At 38.3% G+C, this 19,060-nt stretch overlaps 1 protein-coding gene across 3 annotated transcripts in view; it reads right to left on the bottom strand.

Moving 5' to 3' along the window:
• The window catches only part of csnk1a1 (casein kinase 1, alpha 1), a 35,376-nt gene that overhangs the window by 4,120 nt on the left and 12,196 nt on the right, over positions 1-19,060 (bottom strand). The window contains exons 5-10 of one of the 3 annotated variants that reach the window (XM_084718560.1): positions 12,724-12,807; positions 5,672-5,811; positions 5,276-5,354; positions 4,805-4,879; positions 4,612-4,718; positions 3,315-3,463 (exon numbers count right to left, since the gene is read on the bottom strand). In XM_084718560.1, the coding sequence (XP_084574686.1) occupies positions 3,315-3,463; positions 4,612-4,718; positions 4,805-4,879; positions 5,276-5,354; positions 5,672-5,811; positions 12,724-12,807 (634 nt within the window). The remainder of the gene's footprint in view (positions 1-3,314; positions 3,464-4,611; positions 4,719-4,804; positions 4,880-5,275; positions 5,355-5,671; positions 5,812-12,723; positions 12,808-19,060) is intronic. The other 2 variants (XM_084718561.1, XM_084718562.1) reach the window with 2 other exon arrangements.

The raw sequence follows: 19,060 nt of genomic DNA, 5'->3' as shown, positions 1-19,060 counted from the left end.
CTAAATATTCTTCCAGAATCCACACTGTTGAAATTTATGGATAAAAACATCCAGAAAGTTTTCATTTGAAATATTTAGTTCTGTCCAACATAATACAAGTCCTAAATTATATGGGGAAATTAAATTTAATAAAACTGCATTAGTAGTTTGATACACATGACCTTTGATCGTTGACATGGAAACTGTGTACTGACAAAGCAGTAGTGTGAAAACAAAAATTAATGTGGCGACTTGAGTTTGTCAGTGTACAGTTGAAGAATTCCACTACTGAAGGTCACAAGAGACTCATAAGAGCTCAGCTCAAAAGAGACTTACGTACAGTTACACAGACACACTGCTGCGAGATCACAGTTTCCGAGGTTTCACTTATTTTAGTTGCACGCCTTTTTCTTACCAGAAATTACAGTTCCATCAAATATGCAAATGTAAAGGAGTGTGTTTGGTGAAGGGAGAAATTGGACATGTCGAAACATCGTCTAGGTCTAATAAGTCTTTGGCCCGAGGAGAAGTCAGACGAGGTGTCTCGTGTACAATAAGGCAAGAGCAGGCAGAACCAACATGACTTAAGTTAAAAGTAAATCCTGAAATCGACATTTTGTTAGAATTTACATGACTACAGACAACTAATAGACCAAGTACCTTTTTCTCCCCCCATTCTGTATTGATTGGCTGAACGAGACAATGCTAATGTCGTCATAACTGATATATTTCTGCACCGAGTGTGATTTTTCCAGGTAAAACAACAGAGATTTCTTTTGTTTATTTCTAAATTCAACACAGACTTGTTGTTCAGCAAAGAAGTGATAACTGTCTGTGGCAGAGGATGCAGGAGATATTCAGTTCTAGTCATTAAGGGTGGTTCAGAGGATTTTCATTTGGTCTGGATAAATGTTGTATGTATGTCTCATTATCAAGTTTATTTTACTGCAGTTTAGATGGATGTAAAATCCTCAAACTACAGGAACAATGAAGTCATTCTGTGAATGCTTTTGGAAGCTATTAGCAGATAACTGACATTATGACTGAAGAGTGCCGCAGCACTAAAATCTGGTTTTCAGCATAACATGTTTTAGACTGTACAATTGAATTGACTCATAAGCCAGTTTTCCAATAATGTTATGAACAAAGTGCCTTTGATAGTTTTGAAGGGCTTCATCTCAGACGTTCCTGACTGTGTGACTGTTGACACTAAACCTGCTGAAGCTGAAACCAAGCGGTAAAACACCAGTGGAGGAACAACCTGGTGAAACAGTAAAGTGAAGTACACCACAAACTCATGGCCAAGCTCAATCCAGTTTCATATATAAAGGAAACAGACTTTAGTTATGGTGACCCTGAGGTGCAATACACAAACAATGGGAAAAAAAAACTATAATTGCAAAGTCAGGAATTTTAATGGTTACCTTATTTGGAGAAGAAAAGCATAATCATAAAATCATACTAGGTCTTAGGGAATGGTTTTGTTAAAAGTACAAACAAGATTGTCAGCTCAAATTTTCAAAAAACCTCTGCCATCACTTACCATCTAACTCGCCACATGACACATCCCACATTGTATACATAAAAAAAAATCTAATACAATTTCAGCTAAATTGTTTCTTTCATTTCCTTTTGAAGGGATTACAATTATGCTGAGCAAATATCTCCTATATTCCAGGTTTACACCCTGCATTTTGGTGTTGGTTGGCTGCATTTTTCTCACTCCTCTGGTGTGTGCTTCTCCAATATGCAGTGTGACTGCTCCACTCTGGAGCAGTGAGGAGTTGACGAAAACTCATTACATTACTCAAAGTGCAATAAAAGCTTCCCAACAAGAATAATTCATTAATGTAATCCCTCTAAAACTAAAGATAGATAGCCCACTTCTCCTCCTCAAACAAAGCTCGTCTTGTGAGACTCAGCTCTGTCTACACCAGAGAGAAAGATTTATAAAAAGGGCCAGTGTGTTCATCTTTATTTTACAGTTTCATGTTTGCTTTCAGTGGTACAAGAGTTGTGTTAAGTTTCTGCTGATTAAAACCCCACATGTCCTGTTTTGCTGCTTCATATTAAACGGTTTTAAACAGAAGAACAGGGGGGACTTTAACAGCTACCGACAAATATTGCTGTCCCACTGAAGGTCCCATGGATTGTCGTTGCATTTTGCTTAATGTTATGTTTTCTAAAAACATTTTGTGAAATGTGGTTGCAATTTGTGAAAACCAAAAGCACCACCGTACAAAATGGTCAAGGAAAAGCAAACACATGTTTTAAGACATTTATGTAATTAATAACTAAACTGGTTTTAAATAAAAGAGAAAAAGTCAAAGTGGATAAGTGATAGCAAGTGTATGAGAATCCTACTTGAAACATAAGTATCAGATATCTGGTTGTGTTTCAAGCAGGTTTTGTCACTTAATCAATATCACAACATCAAAGAATATTCCTGTTTGTAGATGGGATTGTAAAATATGTCTCCTCTATTACGCGGCTAGAACTTGTGCCTGAATTCTTTCTGAACCAGACTGTGAGGTTAATTACACAATAACTCTTTACCATTTTTGCAGCATTTTCCATGTGTTTGTTTCCTGTGCGAATGCAAGGTGGAGACTTCATTATTGCAACTCAGGAACATCAGCATAGAGTAACATCATTGGTATATACCCTTTATTCCAGTCCTGAGAGACCAGTATTCTTCAAGTTGTTGTTCCTAATGAGCAACACCTAGTCTCCATCTGCTTGACACCAAATGTGGATCATTAATGTCACAATCAAATAAGGAAAGGAAAACAAGTGTTATATCAGGAGGAAAAGACAATGAAGATAATTTCAACACTGTCCAGTTTGGAGATGGAATGTTAATAAAGACAGACTGCAGGAGAGTCATAGTGTGTGATCAGAGCGAGTTGGTTGGCATTAGAGCAGTGTCACAACAGAGAGAGCCCGTTGTCCAGTCCCAACAAAGGAACAGAATAGCATGGCAGCAAAGTTAGTAGTCAAATTCCCCAAGGACGTCTTTGCTTCTGCAAGACAGACCAATTGTGTCAACTTCTTCTATTTTGTTTTTTTTTTTCTTTTAGGGTGCCTCCTCAAACTTAAAATGCTGTCTGGCTTCATCATTCCAACAGGAATAATAAGCTTCATTTGCTTTTCATTTCCAATTTTTTTTTTTTTTTTATTGTTTTTTTCTTTTTTCTTTTCTTTTTTTTAAAAAAGGGGCACTGGGGTGTGGGTTAGGGAATATAACATTATCTAATAGTCCTAAATACAATACTGACTGAATATATGAGCAATTGGTGTCTGTAAAAAACGTCGCTTGGCTGTTTGCTACTAACCTTTCATGTTAGGCTTGGGTTTGTCAGTTTGCTTGCCTGTGGGGGTTTGTGCCTGCTGGCCCTGGCCCCCGGAGGAGGCCCCCTGCTGGGCTGCTTTCTGTTTCAGCATGGTCCAGTCAAATGTGTAGTCATACTGGTGGTTCAGAGTCCTAAAACAAATAGAAACACATTATTGCACAACATTCTCATCAGCCGACGCTTTGAAAGGGGCTATGGAAGGACGGGGGGACAGCAGAGGAAAAGGAGCAGGAGACGGAAAGCAAAGTCAGACAGGAGAGAAGAGGAGGGAAGAAGGAAAAAGATAGTAGAAAGGAAAGAAAATTATTCCAAGATGATGACTGCATACATATCAGTCTGCTGTTTTACTTAAGAATCTAAAGGAATACATGTTGGTGATAGTAGGGATGCAGCAAATACAAATCCATTATTCAAGAAAACAAATAATGTGAAGCAGACAAATTTCTTCTACCTGAAGTTGCTTGTTAATATTCAGGACTTTTTTTTTTAAATGTAGCACATGAAGAGTGCTGCTTTTTATTTTCAAATCAGTTTTTAGCTGGTTATGAAACAGTCCATCCTTCAGAAAACTGGCTTTTTCAATTAAGTTATTCTTAATTCCTGCCACTGGGTTGGGTTCTCCATGAAATCAGATGAAACAAGTCTGTGTTTACATTTTCAAAGTTCCAGTGAACTAGCCTGGTAAAAGTAAGAGCAGATTTTTCTTTTGATAATTCAGTTTTGTTTTGACATTTCATTTTTTGTTATGGTGGTGGAAACACCATCTTTGTCCACAGCAGCCTAAAAAAATCGATACAGCATAAAAGTTCCTTGTTGTAGCTTTAATCTAAGTACATTTTCACACAAGAATTTAATTTTAACATTAAAATATACTATAATATTAATATATGTATAATATTTTAGTATTGTGAACTGCAGAACTTTATGATATCACAGTGAAGTCGACCTTTAATATTGTGGATATAAAATGTATTTTCTCAAAGAAGCCTAACTGAACTTCTGTATCTGGTCTTGGCTGTCACTGGGGGCATAGAAACTGAAACACCTCTATATATAGTCTACAGCCATTTGTAAAACTTAACATTAAATACCTGTAACAGATGGCAAAATCACAAGTGATGGAGTGAAGTAGACTATGACTGTCGCCTTTGCAAATGTGTCCTTGCACTAGTTACTTTTGTCTCAGGTAGTATAGAGGATAGATGTAAATCAGCTATGGAATCAAAACTGGCCACTGCATAAACTGCCTTTTTGCTTAGGTATCCATGTATGTGTTTACCTGAAGAGGATGCGGAACAGTTGGCGCAGATACATGTAGTCTGGAGCCTCCTCAAAGCGCAAGCCACGGCAGTAGTTCAGATACATGGCAAACTCTGCTGGGAAACCCTGGAACACGCATTCATAAAGTTGAGTTGTATGGATGTGAAGATGGATAATTTTCACCACTGCCCCTGTGTTTAACATGTTCTTACCTTACAGAGGACCTCAACAGGGGTGGACATCTTCTTCTCTGAAATCTTCTCATACTTCTGCTTCTTTGTGGCAGCCTGAAAAACACGCAAAACATTAACAATGCTTGTAGAATCTACCACTGCAATGTCTTTTTAAGTCCACTGTGACACTGACAACAGTAGCTTTTGTAAAATTAATACACTGGGGTATTACTTCTGCAGAATAACACAGCTCACTGCTTTCTGTTGTTGTAGTAGTGACATAAAATGACATTTTCTTCCATACACTGGGACTCACTAACCCCCTCGTATAATCTGGACAAGGCCAATCTACCACAGATTGAAGGTGAGTATTAAATTTTAAAGCTGTTTATTTTAACTACAAAAAGCATCACCAGCAGCATAAAACATATACTATAATCGGTTTATAATATGTAATCGAGAGAGGTGGCTAAAGACCATTCACCTGCACAGTCAGTTATATTTTCATACCTTTAATCCCTGCCATGGCAGACTGGTTCTGTTGAAGTACATCAGCACGTAGCCTAGTGACTCCATGTCATCACGGCGACTGCAGAAAACAATGATAATAGTTGTTGAGTGCACAAGCAAGGTAACACTGCCTCTTACACAAAAAACAATGTTTATGAGATATTTCCTTTTTCTTTTTGTGGTAATGGAACTGAAAAGATTGGCTGCATTAATGTTGCTAAGACCATGATCCCTGTGAAAGGAAACTCGAGCCCTGTTTTGGTTGCATTTCTCAACTGAGATACCAAACAAATCCATACACATTTTAATATTTCTAGAAACATTTCTCTTTCAAGTGTCAGAGTAAAAAGGAAAATCTTTTTCTTTGATAATCAAATACTAAATGTGTGCACAGACCTCTGTTCAATGCCCAGGTGTGCATTGATGGAGGCATAGCGTGCTGTGCCAGTCAGGTTCTTGTCTTCTCTGTAGGGGATGTGCTGTCGTGTTCGGTTGTCTCGATACTTCTTCGCCAAACCAAAGTCAATAAGGAACAACTGACAGAGAAGGAGAGAAAACATTGTGGTTATCTGTTAGTTATACTCCACAAAAAGTGACAATAATCCAGACATTAATCAGATATGAAAACAAAATTATTTCATATTTTGTTCATTTAGACACTGAAAATTAGAGTCCTGCTGTAAACATGAATGTCCAAAACATTATTGGATAGTTTCAGGAGATTCGTGTGACAACATTAACAGGGGAAAAAGTGTCATATCAACGACTATGTCCTTAAAAAAAATTAAGGCACCTCTCATAGCTTCAATGTCGCAGCAGTACTCTTGCATTAAAGTAAAACTAGCCCACTTCCATATGTTTTCTGTCAGGGATGCATCAGACACCTTAATGTTATTATTGTAAAATTCGTACCATTTAAATGATCATTGTTCCATTACAACACATTGTTGTCTTTAAGCTGTGAGACCACACTGAGTGAAATGCCCTTTGTATGGCTGAAAAACTATTTATGGCTATGAAAGATGCTCATTAACCCATGATGTTTACATATAAGAGTTTTAGTCGTGGAATACAGTTAGCACTATTAGGCCTGGACAATAAAACGATGACGATATGAATTGGAGGTAAATGTGCCATTAATTGCAATAAGAAAGCAGTTTCATAAAACATTAGATATCTTCACATAAATACATCAAATGCAAACCACCATGAAAGCACATAACGAATACGCCACTGCTCCTAAACATCCATTATATCCCCAGGACAGTGGTCAGCAACCTACAGCTCTGGAGCCTCGTGTGGCCCTTTTGCCCCTGTCCAGTGGCTCCATATGGATTTGGACAAAAAAGTTAAATGGAAATGAACATGAGAAAAAAAAGCCAACTAAAATGTGCTCCACAGTCTATGTCTATGGCTCAGTGCCTTTTCCTTGAAATTTTGCCGTTGGCTCGTCTCTAATCTCCCTAGGTTACCCCCCAAAAAAGTTTCAGATGAAAATAGAGAATTTAATATTTGCAACTCCAGGCAGATTTTTTGGGGACAGAAATGGCTCTTCTGAGAGTCAAGGTTGCCGACCTTTGCCCTAGATGCCATGACTGACACGCAAACAACCAATCATTTAACAGGTGCCTGATTCGGTTGCACCAGCAACACATGAGAAACAGCGTGTAGTGACTTGTGACAACAAACAGCATGGACTGACAAGTGAGACAACAGAAACAGCATTCAAAATGAGTGCAGATAAACAAGAAAACTATCAGAGGGTGAGGGACTCAGACATCCAGTGACAACTCTGAGTAGAACATGTTGCTCCTCCATGTCAAAAGGAGCCAGCTGAGGTGGAGGAACTGGACAGAGTTGGTAAAGAGAAAGACGTGATGCTAAGCCAGCTGCTACCATGAAACGACTGCTAAAAAGTGGTAGAGAATGGATGGATGGATGGACAACTATCAGACGAGCATTGTTTGTTAACTACAGGAAAAGCTTCTTGGCCAAGACTGGTAAGACAACAAACATTTTATCACCTTTGCCTCTACCCTTTAGAGTACGTAACATGTCATCAGTTCTGAGTTACATGATCAATAGTTATCGATATCTACCGATATGAAATTTCACTACTGTGACTAGGCCTGTGCATTATACCGGTTTGTACTGAAAACCAGTCTTTATTTTCGTTATGATATTAATTTTTCATATACCGCCATACCGATGAATAGCCCAAACAACACCTGGAACGTGTGCAGCGGGAAAGTGTTCCAGCGGGGACCCATTTCACTGCTGTACACCAACACCACAGGCATGCTTGCTTGAGCGTGTGCACCAGGGCTGTTCCTGGCAACTAACTTCCCTGTCAATTAAACGCAAAATTTAATTTACACTAGCTGACTAGTCTAACACTAAGAATACACTCAGAAAGCAGTTAAAATTTACCAGAATTTATTCATTTATAATGTTAAACACTGTCTGAAAAAAATACTGCATGTATTAAGAACCATTTGCAGCCGTTAATCAGTCTACAATCGCCAAATCGTACTTTAAATGCTGCTGAAATGTGCGCTACTTTGCGCTGTGCAATACAAACCTTACACATGAATGTACAAAACATGACAACAGTTCAATAAATGCTTCACCTTTTCAGACCAAAGAGGGTCACAGTGTCTGCGGGTAAAGGACCCAGAGCTATAACCTTAGCTACCCGCCTGACACACAGTGTGGCTAACGCTAGCAGTGCTAGCAGTGGCAGCAGCAGCAGCTCTGCTCGCAGGTTTATGTCTGTGTATGTGCTTAATGTGGTCACATGTTTCTCCAGTCGAGTGAATATATATATATATATATATATATATATATATATATATATATATATATATATATATATATATATATATATATATATATGTTTCATTTCCACAGCCCCGACTAGTGGCGGATGGCTGCATAAAATCTTAGAGGCAACAGATAACTGATATCATGCATGAATTAAATATTGATCAATATTTTAAACTACTAGTATTTCTGGTGCTGACTACTGTGGGTGGGGACGTTTAATCGTATAGTCGTCCCCGCCATGTAACCATACTTTGAAGGGGTCATGCTTTTACCTGTGTCTGGACATGAAAAAAAACATGATAAAGTCCTTATGACAGTAAAATGGCCTTTTAAAGCTAATCAACTGCAATCATTCTTTTCTCATTAGAAGAAAATGTGGGTAACCGTCAAATACCGTGAAACCGAAAAAAACAAAAAAAACAAAAAAAAACCATGATATGAAAATTTTGTCATACCACCCAGCCCTAACTGTGATCAACTTTCTAGTTATATCATCCAGGCCTAAGTATTATGGTAATTCATTATATCATTGACTGAAGTTGCTCAGTTTTGCACTCGACTCAACATCAAGCTGCCCAGTTTCAATTTCCTATGATATTTTGGGCGACTGTTCACTTTAGTGCAACCCTACAACAATTATGACATTTGGTTACACTCTAAATTTGACAGGGTGTGTTATGTGGCTAAGTGTGTTACAGAGACAGATATTCTTCCATCAAAATGAAAGATGTCTTCTGTAATCCTTGATGCCAGTTAACACCAAAGTTATGCAGTGACAGTATGCTGATCATGCACAAGTTTAGTAACAATGACACCAAAAAGACACATTAAACCAGCCCAAACTCAACATAACTGCATGCCAACTAGATTTCATACCTTTCATACCTTTTCTTGCGGTACACAGTGTTAGGGGGAGTATTTGTGTAAAACACCTCAACGTGACTGTACTCCACTGCAGACAATACTCCCTCAATGTAGGCGGAGCTGATCATCATAGCTACGCTTTTCCTGAGGTTGGGAAATGACACATAGGAGCTGTGTGCTTCAGTCTTTAGAACCTGCCGCCTAAACTGTAAACTGATATACTGTAACCTTAACTGCCAGACCAACAACTTCACGGCTCACCATTTCCTTCGTTTAGCTCTCTCTATACTGCCCAAGTCTCGTGCTGACTGCTTATTTAAAAGCAAGACAAGTAGGCTGTATGTTGCCATTTCAGGACAAAAGGGGTGATCATATGGAGTATAACAGAAGTTCAACTGGACACAAAATGACAGGCTGAGGGCTCTGCCTACATGTTTTCCTGCATCAGTTTATCCACCTGCGTACTTCCTCAATAGTAAAGACAAGCTCTCCTGGCCCATAACCCATAGCTAGTCAATGTTTGCCAAAGCAGTCAGTGTGAAAAGCAATGTGTTACTGGTGTAAATAAAGTCTAGAGAAAACACCTCTGCAGTGGGAGTATGACAGTTCAGCAGCTCAGTCTCGTTATAAGATTACTGTCATACGCCCACTTCCAGGATTTATAAAGTTCAGACGGCTGCTACAGAAAAACAGCAGTTCTTGGTCCGTATAGGGTTTTAAAGATCTCTACAAGTGGTCCTTTAATTGATAATTTTCAACCTGAATTCAACCCATATCAAGTTAAAATATCTAAGACAAGCGTCCTAATTATTTTCTTGGCATGTGACATGTTTTCAAATGTTAACAGTGCAGAAGAACATTTGCAAAATATGTGCTACATGAAGGCCTTCCAGGGTTTCTCCTACATGCATTTAGTACATGGACCATTTAGTATAATAGGACCGCCACTGCTGGAATGAGATGAGAGGAGAGGGCTGAGTCTCATCTCTGTATAAACTAATGTTATTTTGCGCTACAGAGGCTTCATATCCAGGTCAAATCACACACCTCTGAGCAGGGCGCAGCCACACACCAACGAAATGTGGGTAGATTTCGGCAGTGGCAGGTAACAAAGCTACTCTCAACAGCGACTTTGGCGGGTGGCTGAGGGCTTGCCAATCAGTCTCAATACCAGATTGCAACATTTTTTACTCTATATGAATCTATCTGTAGATGCCTCTGCTAGTCCTCCCTGCCTGTCTGCAGGAGGGCAGGGCTGCTGAGCTCTTCCACACACAGTGGACAGCAGCGCGACTTCAGAGCAGAGCTCACAGCGGAGGGAATGAAACATACTGTAGAAAATATTTTTCAACAACACCAATATTCATTATCCATCAGTGGAACAAAAGGCAGACAATACAATGAAGTTATCAAACACTCGCAGTAACTGCTTGCCGCCTCTTCATAATCCACAGATGGTCTGTTTTAGCTTGTTATGATAAAGTGGTCAAAGTGAGGCCTGGGGAGGCAGGGTCTAATACGTGACAGCTGTCAAAGACAGCTAACAGATTTTCCTCACAGACATATTAACCTTCATATTACTTGGATAGGATCCCCATAAAGAAACGTCATAAATTTTATCACTGAAAATGGCATTATTTTTAAGTGAATTAACACTGATAGTACAATAGTGAGGTGCCACAGGTTAATAAGTTGATATAATACATTTTTATTCAATGATGATCAGTAATTGTTTTAAAGATTATGCCTATGTTGAGGCCAAAGCAGACTAGCACCCATGTGCTCCCCCATCACTGAAACTTTAAGTTACAGAAACACATTGTGTTACTGAAACATATACCAATCATGGTAACACACACACACACACCACCATCTCAGTACAATACAGTAAAATTGCTCTAGAACCGCCACTACATTACTGTGCACAAATAAGGGTCTAATGTATGGCCTCAAGAGCCCTTGTGGTGCCAGCAGACACAGAAATCTGCACAAAGAAACTGCATGCAAAAAAACTCTTGATGTGCTACAACTCCGTCCTGGTTTTTCCTGTTGTCTTCTGTTGCTTCCAAGTTTAAGAACAACATAATAAATATTGATCGGACATCCTACACTGAAGCAGAAAGCTATAAAGGCCAACCTTCAAGACAAAAACTGATTTACAACCCAAACAGGTCCTGTCAAAGGGAACACAACCAGAAGTGAAACAGAAACTGAAAAATCCCTCTTCCACAAACTATGCACTACAGTTACAAAAATATATACTGTCACTTTGCACAATATATGGAAATTCCTTGTCCAAACAGATTATAACATGCTACGACCAACTGTGACCATACCAGACAATCTGGAGCAGTTTAGAGATACTGTGTCTTAAAATTCTGGTAAATTCAGAAAAACTACAGGTGTGAATAGGCTGTGTTACTGAGATTTTACACCTTAAGTAAATCACCATACTAGCCACTCCAATATCTTACAATACTAACAAGTTATTATGGAAGCTGCATCAGGGAAATTTATATCTATCCGTCTTTTAAATGTACACTTGTGGTTAGTTTCAAGCCCTGAATGGAGTTAAACTTTCTATTTTATGTAATTTAGGCTTGACAAGATATATTTACAGTTTTGCTGATAGGTACTTCTATTTGCATAACTTCACCAACTCAAATTCACCACACCAAATTGAAATGAAAGCAAATGTTACAACAGAAAATCCAGTTAATACTGAACAGACAAACAAATTCAGTTAAATCAAGAAAGAACCTAAATTAACACATGTCTGGACAGCAGAAGCAGCCAATGTGAGCGGCAGATTCCTGGTTAAGTTTGTGATATTTAAATTGGACTATGAACAGGAGCATTCAGGAAGAAAATATTGTGGTTAGGTTTGTCGCACAACAATCACTATAATTTCAAAAACATAAGGCGTGGATGTTGTGATGATTACTGCTAATCAACTGCTGGTGAAAGCCCTGTAGGTTAATGCTAAATGAATGTGATGCCCTAACACTCACGGAAAATTAGACCGTACTTTAGGGTAAGCTGAGCCGGACAAAGAAATTTAAGTTTTGAAAAATAAGGTGCTGACAGTTTACTCAGACTTTTGCGTAGCTAAGCTTCTTTTTCTAAGCTGCTAAATTGGCACTTTAATCAAAGTGGTAGCTTGGCTGTGACAGACCAACTTAAAAAATCATTTAAATTTGAAGATCAATCATAAGCTGGACACATCGTCCATCTTATGATTATGTTGTTCAGTAACATTCCCATCATTAGATAGCCTTTTGTCCTTTTCACATACTATTTTTGTATTTATCAGTATGACTGCTTGCTCAACACTGCTTTAGCCCAGAGAGGTTTGAGTTTGGCTGAACATGAATTACTATAAAATGATAATGATGATGATATACATTCCACTTGGATAATTGCTTTCACTACTCTCAAGCCAAACATCAGATTAAAGAGACGGGAACTAGCATTTAATGTAGGTAAGAAGCCATTTGAGCCACAATTAGGAGGGACTGGGAGCCCTCGTTGCAACAAATGGTGATAATAGCTACTCCATAGTTAACACCGATGGAAAGTTTGCTTTCCTCACCCACTGTATTAACGTGCACACTGGGTGGAGAAGTACATATACTGGAAATTATGAGTGAAAGATGGGTTCTGGTGGTCTGATTCACTTTTTAACCAGTGTAGATTGGTATGATTGCAAAGCGACAACTGCTGTTGTGAGGCAGCTGGTGTTGTGGTAAAGGTCACACCTGGTTTAATCCTGAGAAAGATGGGTCCTGAGAAGAGCTAACAGCCAAGCTTCTTTTCCTCTTCCCCACTGACGAGTCTAAACACTAGGGCAGACAGTAGAGGGGCAGGGGTCAAAATCACACAGCCTCTATCCACCTTTAGTCACAGTTAGCATGAGTACAACAAGCACTTCTGGTTGCACCCACATGGTTTGCTCCCTTTGATACAACTAATAGTGTCCTATATGGCTAGGATAGGCACTACTTTTTGTACATCCAAGGCTGGACCTACACAGGCAAAAAATTCCACTTTAAATCTTTGTGGTACAGATGTGATCATTCTGGCCATCAGTCTAGAAGAAACCACATGACCGTGATTTTCTTCTGTCAGGACAACCGTGGAAAGATCAACCCTGTACAACAAGAAGCCAAAAGTGTCTCTGGAGACGTGGGGATGTTTAAACTTCAATATCATGTCTGACAGTGACAAAAAAGGCCAGTGCAGACAGGCAACACCATGGCTCAGAGAAGACATGGGGGAGAGGGGAGGGGGATTTGGGCAGCTGATGGTGAAGAGCCCATGGTTGACCATCATCCGCAAGCAAAACTGACTGCATTCAAAATATCTACCAACAAAGAAAGCTTTAACAGACCACTTAAGAGTGAATTTCTTTTGAAATTTTAACCAGGTTGTTCACAGGCCACCACTAACAGACTCTAGTCTGTTTCTTCTATATTAAAAACATAAATCATACCCAACTAAACAAAGACAAATAATGGGTTAAAATGTACTAGAGTGGGGTTAGTACTGAAGAAAAGCAGGTATTAAACCAGCTATAAATTGCATAATTGTGTTATCCTACACTAGCAACCATTTATATCACATTAGGATAACCTCTGAAGCCTAGAGCTACACTCGAACTGTTCTCCCTCATTTGGCATTTTATTACGAACAACAGCTCCACACATACAGTTAGCTTTGAAATTATGTGCTTGTTTATTGCAGAGCCTATTAGCATTTTATAAAACAAACAAATCTGAAAAGTACACAGTACACATTTATGTACTGAAGCAAAAACGATTACTACAAGTACTTGCATAATTGCACAAGCTACATCATAAGCTATGGAGCAATAGTAACTGAACAACATCAGTCCCACCTCAAAGACAAAGTATCTCTACAAAGACAAGCTTGTGCTCTGCATTTGTCCTTTTCTGGCCAATCTCAAAAACGTAGGTCCTAGCACTCATCTGGGGCTAGACCCTAGAACAATATTTAATATGTTTACAACTCAGCGAAGTTAACAATATAACTGAGCCCCCTCAAATCTGAAACATTGACTAATATATTGAGATTGGTTTTGCAAAGCAAGCATGTAAGACCAGCTGAGCCCCAAGCCACACGCAGCTCTAGCTTAACCGGAGCCAGAGGCCTGTGTACATGATACAAACTAAGAATGTTTCGATGACAAAAAGTTGTCCTAAATATGTCCTGGGGTTCGTTATCAACAGTCTGTGCTAGCTAACTATCTGGAAAACCTGAGAGCCCATGCTGCTTTGCTTTGAAACGAAGCGCTGCACAGTCAAGCTAGCATGTATGTACATGTGGAGGAGTTGCAGCGTGATGATAAATTAAAAGAAATGACAACGCAGAGCATTACTAGATTTTTATGTGGCAAACTAATTTTAACAGATAAGATTATTAGATAAGATTATCTGTAATAATTTGCAACAGTGCAAACAAAATTTGAGGAGGAGTCAGTGAAAAGACTGGTGCTATGTTACATGGAAATGGTTCTAGTTTGAAAAGTCAGACAATGATCTGCAATCATGTCGGACGACAATGGTTAAAAGGGGTGGGAATACCTGATATACTTTTGTATTACTGTAATTTTTATTATTCCAATTTTGTCCATTAAATAATCTTTAAAATACCTCTGTAATGTGAAATACATCCTAGTAATACAGTCAAGAGAACATTAATAGATGCCATGCAGTTGCTGTACCGGTGTTTTTCCCCTGAGAGGCATTACTATTGAAATTTTAATAAAAAGGAATATATCATGATATATTATCATTAGCGTTTGTGTGCTGAATTCAATTATTTTCAATTAATTATAAACTAATGAAAACATACTTAGGAATATTGTATTCCATTTCTGCTGTATTCTGTCAATAGATCCCTATAAATCTTACACTGAATCTCCTATTTGCATTTAAGGCACTGTGAGAAAATTACCACGGAGACAGCAGTATAAGAAAAACTAGAATTACTGCCTCACAGCTGTATTCCTCCACAAACCAGTCAAGTTGCAGTTTATGTCCCTGTCTGTCCAGACTCATATATGTCCTCTTCCAGGTTTCAATGGTGGAGTAGAGGTTGAGAGACTCCAGTCTGTTTGGTAACACCTGCCATTCCTTTGGAATCCTTTCATTATATGTAGAAATTATTTTGTCATTGTGAATATATCATGACATTGGTCAACTGTGCACATGTGACATCTATTGCATGTCTGTGAGTCCTGGTAGGGAGGTACTACTATGTCGCTCCTGAGGTTTTTTCCATTCTGCCCATTAATGAGAGTTGTTCTAATCCAAGCTGAGGTTCTACGGTTGTTGTTGTTTGTTCTTATGTATGTCTAAAAAGAGTCTGGCTCCTTGTATGTTTACATGCCTTGCCAATAAAGATGAATCTGATAGAAAGCAAACCTGTACCTATGACTGTAGACAACGCTTCAAATAGGGATGACGCAGCAAAGAAGCTTCAAAATTCTAAAATGTGGATGCTCTACACACATCATCACCCAGCAGCACTGAAGATCTGTACAATTACCACAGTGTCAGGTGTCACCAAGGCCAATCACCTGTGAAGTACGGTCACAATCTGCCCTTCTGGAAAAAATAACGAGTGTTTTTGCAGAACATTATGTCACAGTGAAGTTGACCGGTGATCTTCTGGATATAAAAAGTCATTACTTCATAATTTTATCCTATTAAAGATTTGTGTTAAATTTTCTCATAATTAACATATGAATTCTAGAGTTATAGTCAGAATGTGTTTTGCGAGGTCACAGTGACCTCTTACTACCAAATTCCAATCAGTTCATCCTTGAGTCTTATGGAATGTTTCTGCAAGATGCAATGAAATTCCCTCCAGGCATTCCTGAGATACTGCATTCACAAGAACAGGACGGACAGAAAACCCAAAAATGGCTGTTGTCAGCATGGAGGCAACGTATTTTAAACTTTGACTGAACTGTACAGTTCTTTGTGCTCATCCCTGCTCAGCACTCCATGCAAATCAACACACTCAATGACATGCTTCAGAGTCATGTTCTGGTTTCCTCAAACAATATCATCTACATTTGCTTCATATACAGCCACACCATACCTAGTACACAGCTCAGCTCCCTCATACCTTCATTTAGTACTGGCACAATGCTCACACAAGCAAAATGTTTTGCAACAAAAGACATCATATTTCGATTTCTACAACATGCACAGACGGACCTAATGCCATCCAAAGTGCCACGGCCCGCAGCAGCTAAAAATTGTCATGTAACTGTTTGACGCTTGTTCTGTTTGCTTACTACAGCGATACACAAATAATGTCAGCTGGCAAAGTCATGAATAAATATGAGCGAAAATTCTGTCGCAAAGGTTTCTTATTCAATGAGACTGATCTTCCTGAGAGATAAAACACAACCTAACATAGTATGTCAGGGACATCTGTGACATGATGCCTAGAATTATGTTCCCATTTAAATCTGAGCAGACATAGGTACACAGTGAAAAAACTCACTGAGGGCCCTGACACCACCTACTGACAACACCTACTCAGTAGTCTAAGACCAAGAATTATGACTTGAATGTAGTAGTATGTTTAAAAGAAAAGTAAAAACAAGTAATATATTCTGCTATGTAGCTATAAAATGACACTTCTGTCAAATTCATTATTTATCTAAGATGCTTTCCAGTGATTATGGAATTCATTAATCCTAAACCAATTCAGTTAAAACAACTCCATTATATTGAAATACTCCATATTAACCAGAACCCCTCTAGACAAAAATGAACATGTCTGTAACAAACAGAGAGTTAGACTGTAGTGTCAGGGTTTGAATGCTGGCTGTAGCAAGGCTGTCACATCAAATGTAAGCAGGAAATGGCAATGAAAGTTGGGTTGTAATTGTGCACATGTTGTGCAGCAGAGTGTACATTCCTTTGGAAGTTGGTAAGACACATCCCATGCTTTAACTTAACCAAACGTTGCCTGTCTGCAAGGGCTCAAAATAATGGGCACAGAATATTCCATTTTAATTTCAGGCAACATGATTATACACACCTCTGACCATACGCAAACAAATGACATCAATTGACAAAATCAAAAATGACAAAATTGCATATTTGAATATTTTCAAATTTCAATTGAATGTTTTTGTTGTGTGGGTGGCTAGAAAAGTAGCATCATTGTCCAGCATGCAGAATCAGTTCTTCAGGAAGAATCTGGTGCAACAACTATCATTATAAATGAACTGGGAACAATATAACTCATGGAAATTTTGTTCAAATAAGAAGGGCCTTAATTTCATCATTTCTGTGATTCCTACTTCCTTAAAAAAAAGTTTGTAAATAACAAAACCTGTACTGTACAACGCGCTGTATTAAAACTCTGGCGAATTACATCAGCCTTGTTATTTTGCTAGATTTTATCTTTTTCACTTTGGTTTGGCCTTTTAGTAGGTACTGGACCTTTGGGAAACAATTTTAAAAACACTTGGATGTTTAAAACTTCTTGCATTGATCAGCATGAGCGTGGACTGGCATAAAGGGTCAGGTCACTCAAATTACGCAAAAACATTTACCTCGTTGAAATAAAGTGCCTCTTTGAACATTAAAAAAAAAAACTAACAGGGGCAAAACAAAAAATAACCGACACTAGGAACTGCTGTCTTTGTATTTACACTTTGGATTAAAAAAGCCTTTTGTGTCTGTCCTATGACAATCAGGTGTATGGATAACACACTGACCATGTATACCCACCCCATGACACCCCTACTCTGAGTATTACATCGTAACATTAGGTCACAGAGTTTATATATTTGAGATGCTAGAAGACAACAAAGGCAACACTCTTTCACTACAGGCATATTGACCCTTTCACAGCTGCATGTTAAAATAGACTAAGATGATAGTTTATATTTTACATTATTTTTCAATATTCTGTGAAAACATGTAGTTCAAACAAAAGAAGTATCTGATTGTTCCGTGCCTATTCAAAAATCAGAGTATATTGCAAATCACAAAATTTCTTGCACTGTGATACTGTCATTATCATGGTGGAAATACTGTTATCACAACATCAGTTACTCTGACTCCTAGTCCAGTGACTGTGATGTGTATTATGTTGCTGCCTACAGTGTATTTATTTAATAATGAAGGGGTTGTTGTCATCTCAATGATGAATCTCCTTTGTTAATACATTGTGACCTTCTGATATTTTTTATCAAAAATTAGTTATTTGGTTGGGCAGGTTACAAAACTTGAAGTCTATTTTAAGTTTAGAGAACCAAATGTTCCATCCTCAAACTCATTTCATTACTAGGTTCTATCTGCAAAGCATGGATCAGTTTTCATAAGGTAGAGAGAAGGACAAATCAGGTTGCAACTCTGTCACCTTACTACTCTTTTTCTGAGATGCAGGGAGTTGAAAAGACCGTGGAACTGTGAAAAATCTTTATCATCATGTTTTGAAATCTCAACTTCTTCTCAACTTATTTTATTGGCCATGGTTAATTACATTATTGATGTCAATAAGGGGAGTTATTTTTTGATCTTGTTTGAATTCTAGCAATTAGCATTACTGGAAACAAGCTACAAAAAAAGTTTTTTATCTATCTAAATTGATACATAATGGAGACATTGATAATGCTGATTTTGGTTTTACAATAAACCCTACAGTTGAGTGACACAGGTTAAATTATTATGCTTTTGTACTATCATTCTACTGTGAAAAATTGACCAGGCAGGTTGCTGTCAGCCAAAGAAGTAACAAAGGTACTGCATTTGGTACCATTTGCAGGCTTACAATAACATGCCATGGACCAAATGCCAATTCCAAGTTTTTCTGAAACAGCAGTGACGATGAGTCAAGTCATAGCCATGAAAATATATATTTTTAAGTACATTCAGATAGGACATGACCATGAAGAGATCACCTTCTCTACAGCTACATTGGTAGATCAGCTATGGATCAGGACTGTGGTCTAAGCATGGTTACCATGACATACGGCTGTCTTCCAACAGCTCTACAAAGACCTTAAATAATGCATACTTACAGTATTTACAGGACCTGGAC

The sequence above is a fragment of the Lutjanus erythropterus genome, chromosome 5 (genome assembly GCF_056507025.1).
Source record: "Lutjanus erythropterus isolate fLutEry1 chromosome 5, fLutEry1.hap2, whole genome shotgun sequence".
Taxonomy (NCBI): domain Eukaryota; kingdom Metazoa; phylum Chordata; class Actinopteri; order Lutjaniformes; family Lutjanidae; genus Lutjanus; species Lutjanus erythropterus.
The sequence above is the reverse complement of the archived record's forward strand: the minus strand, read 5'-3'. Positions and strand labels throughout refer to the sequence as shown.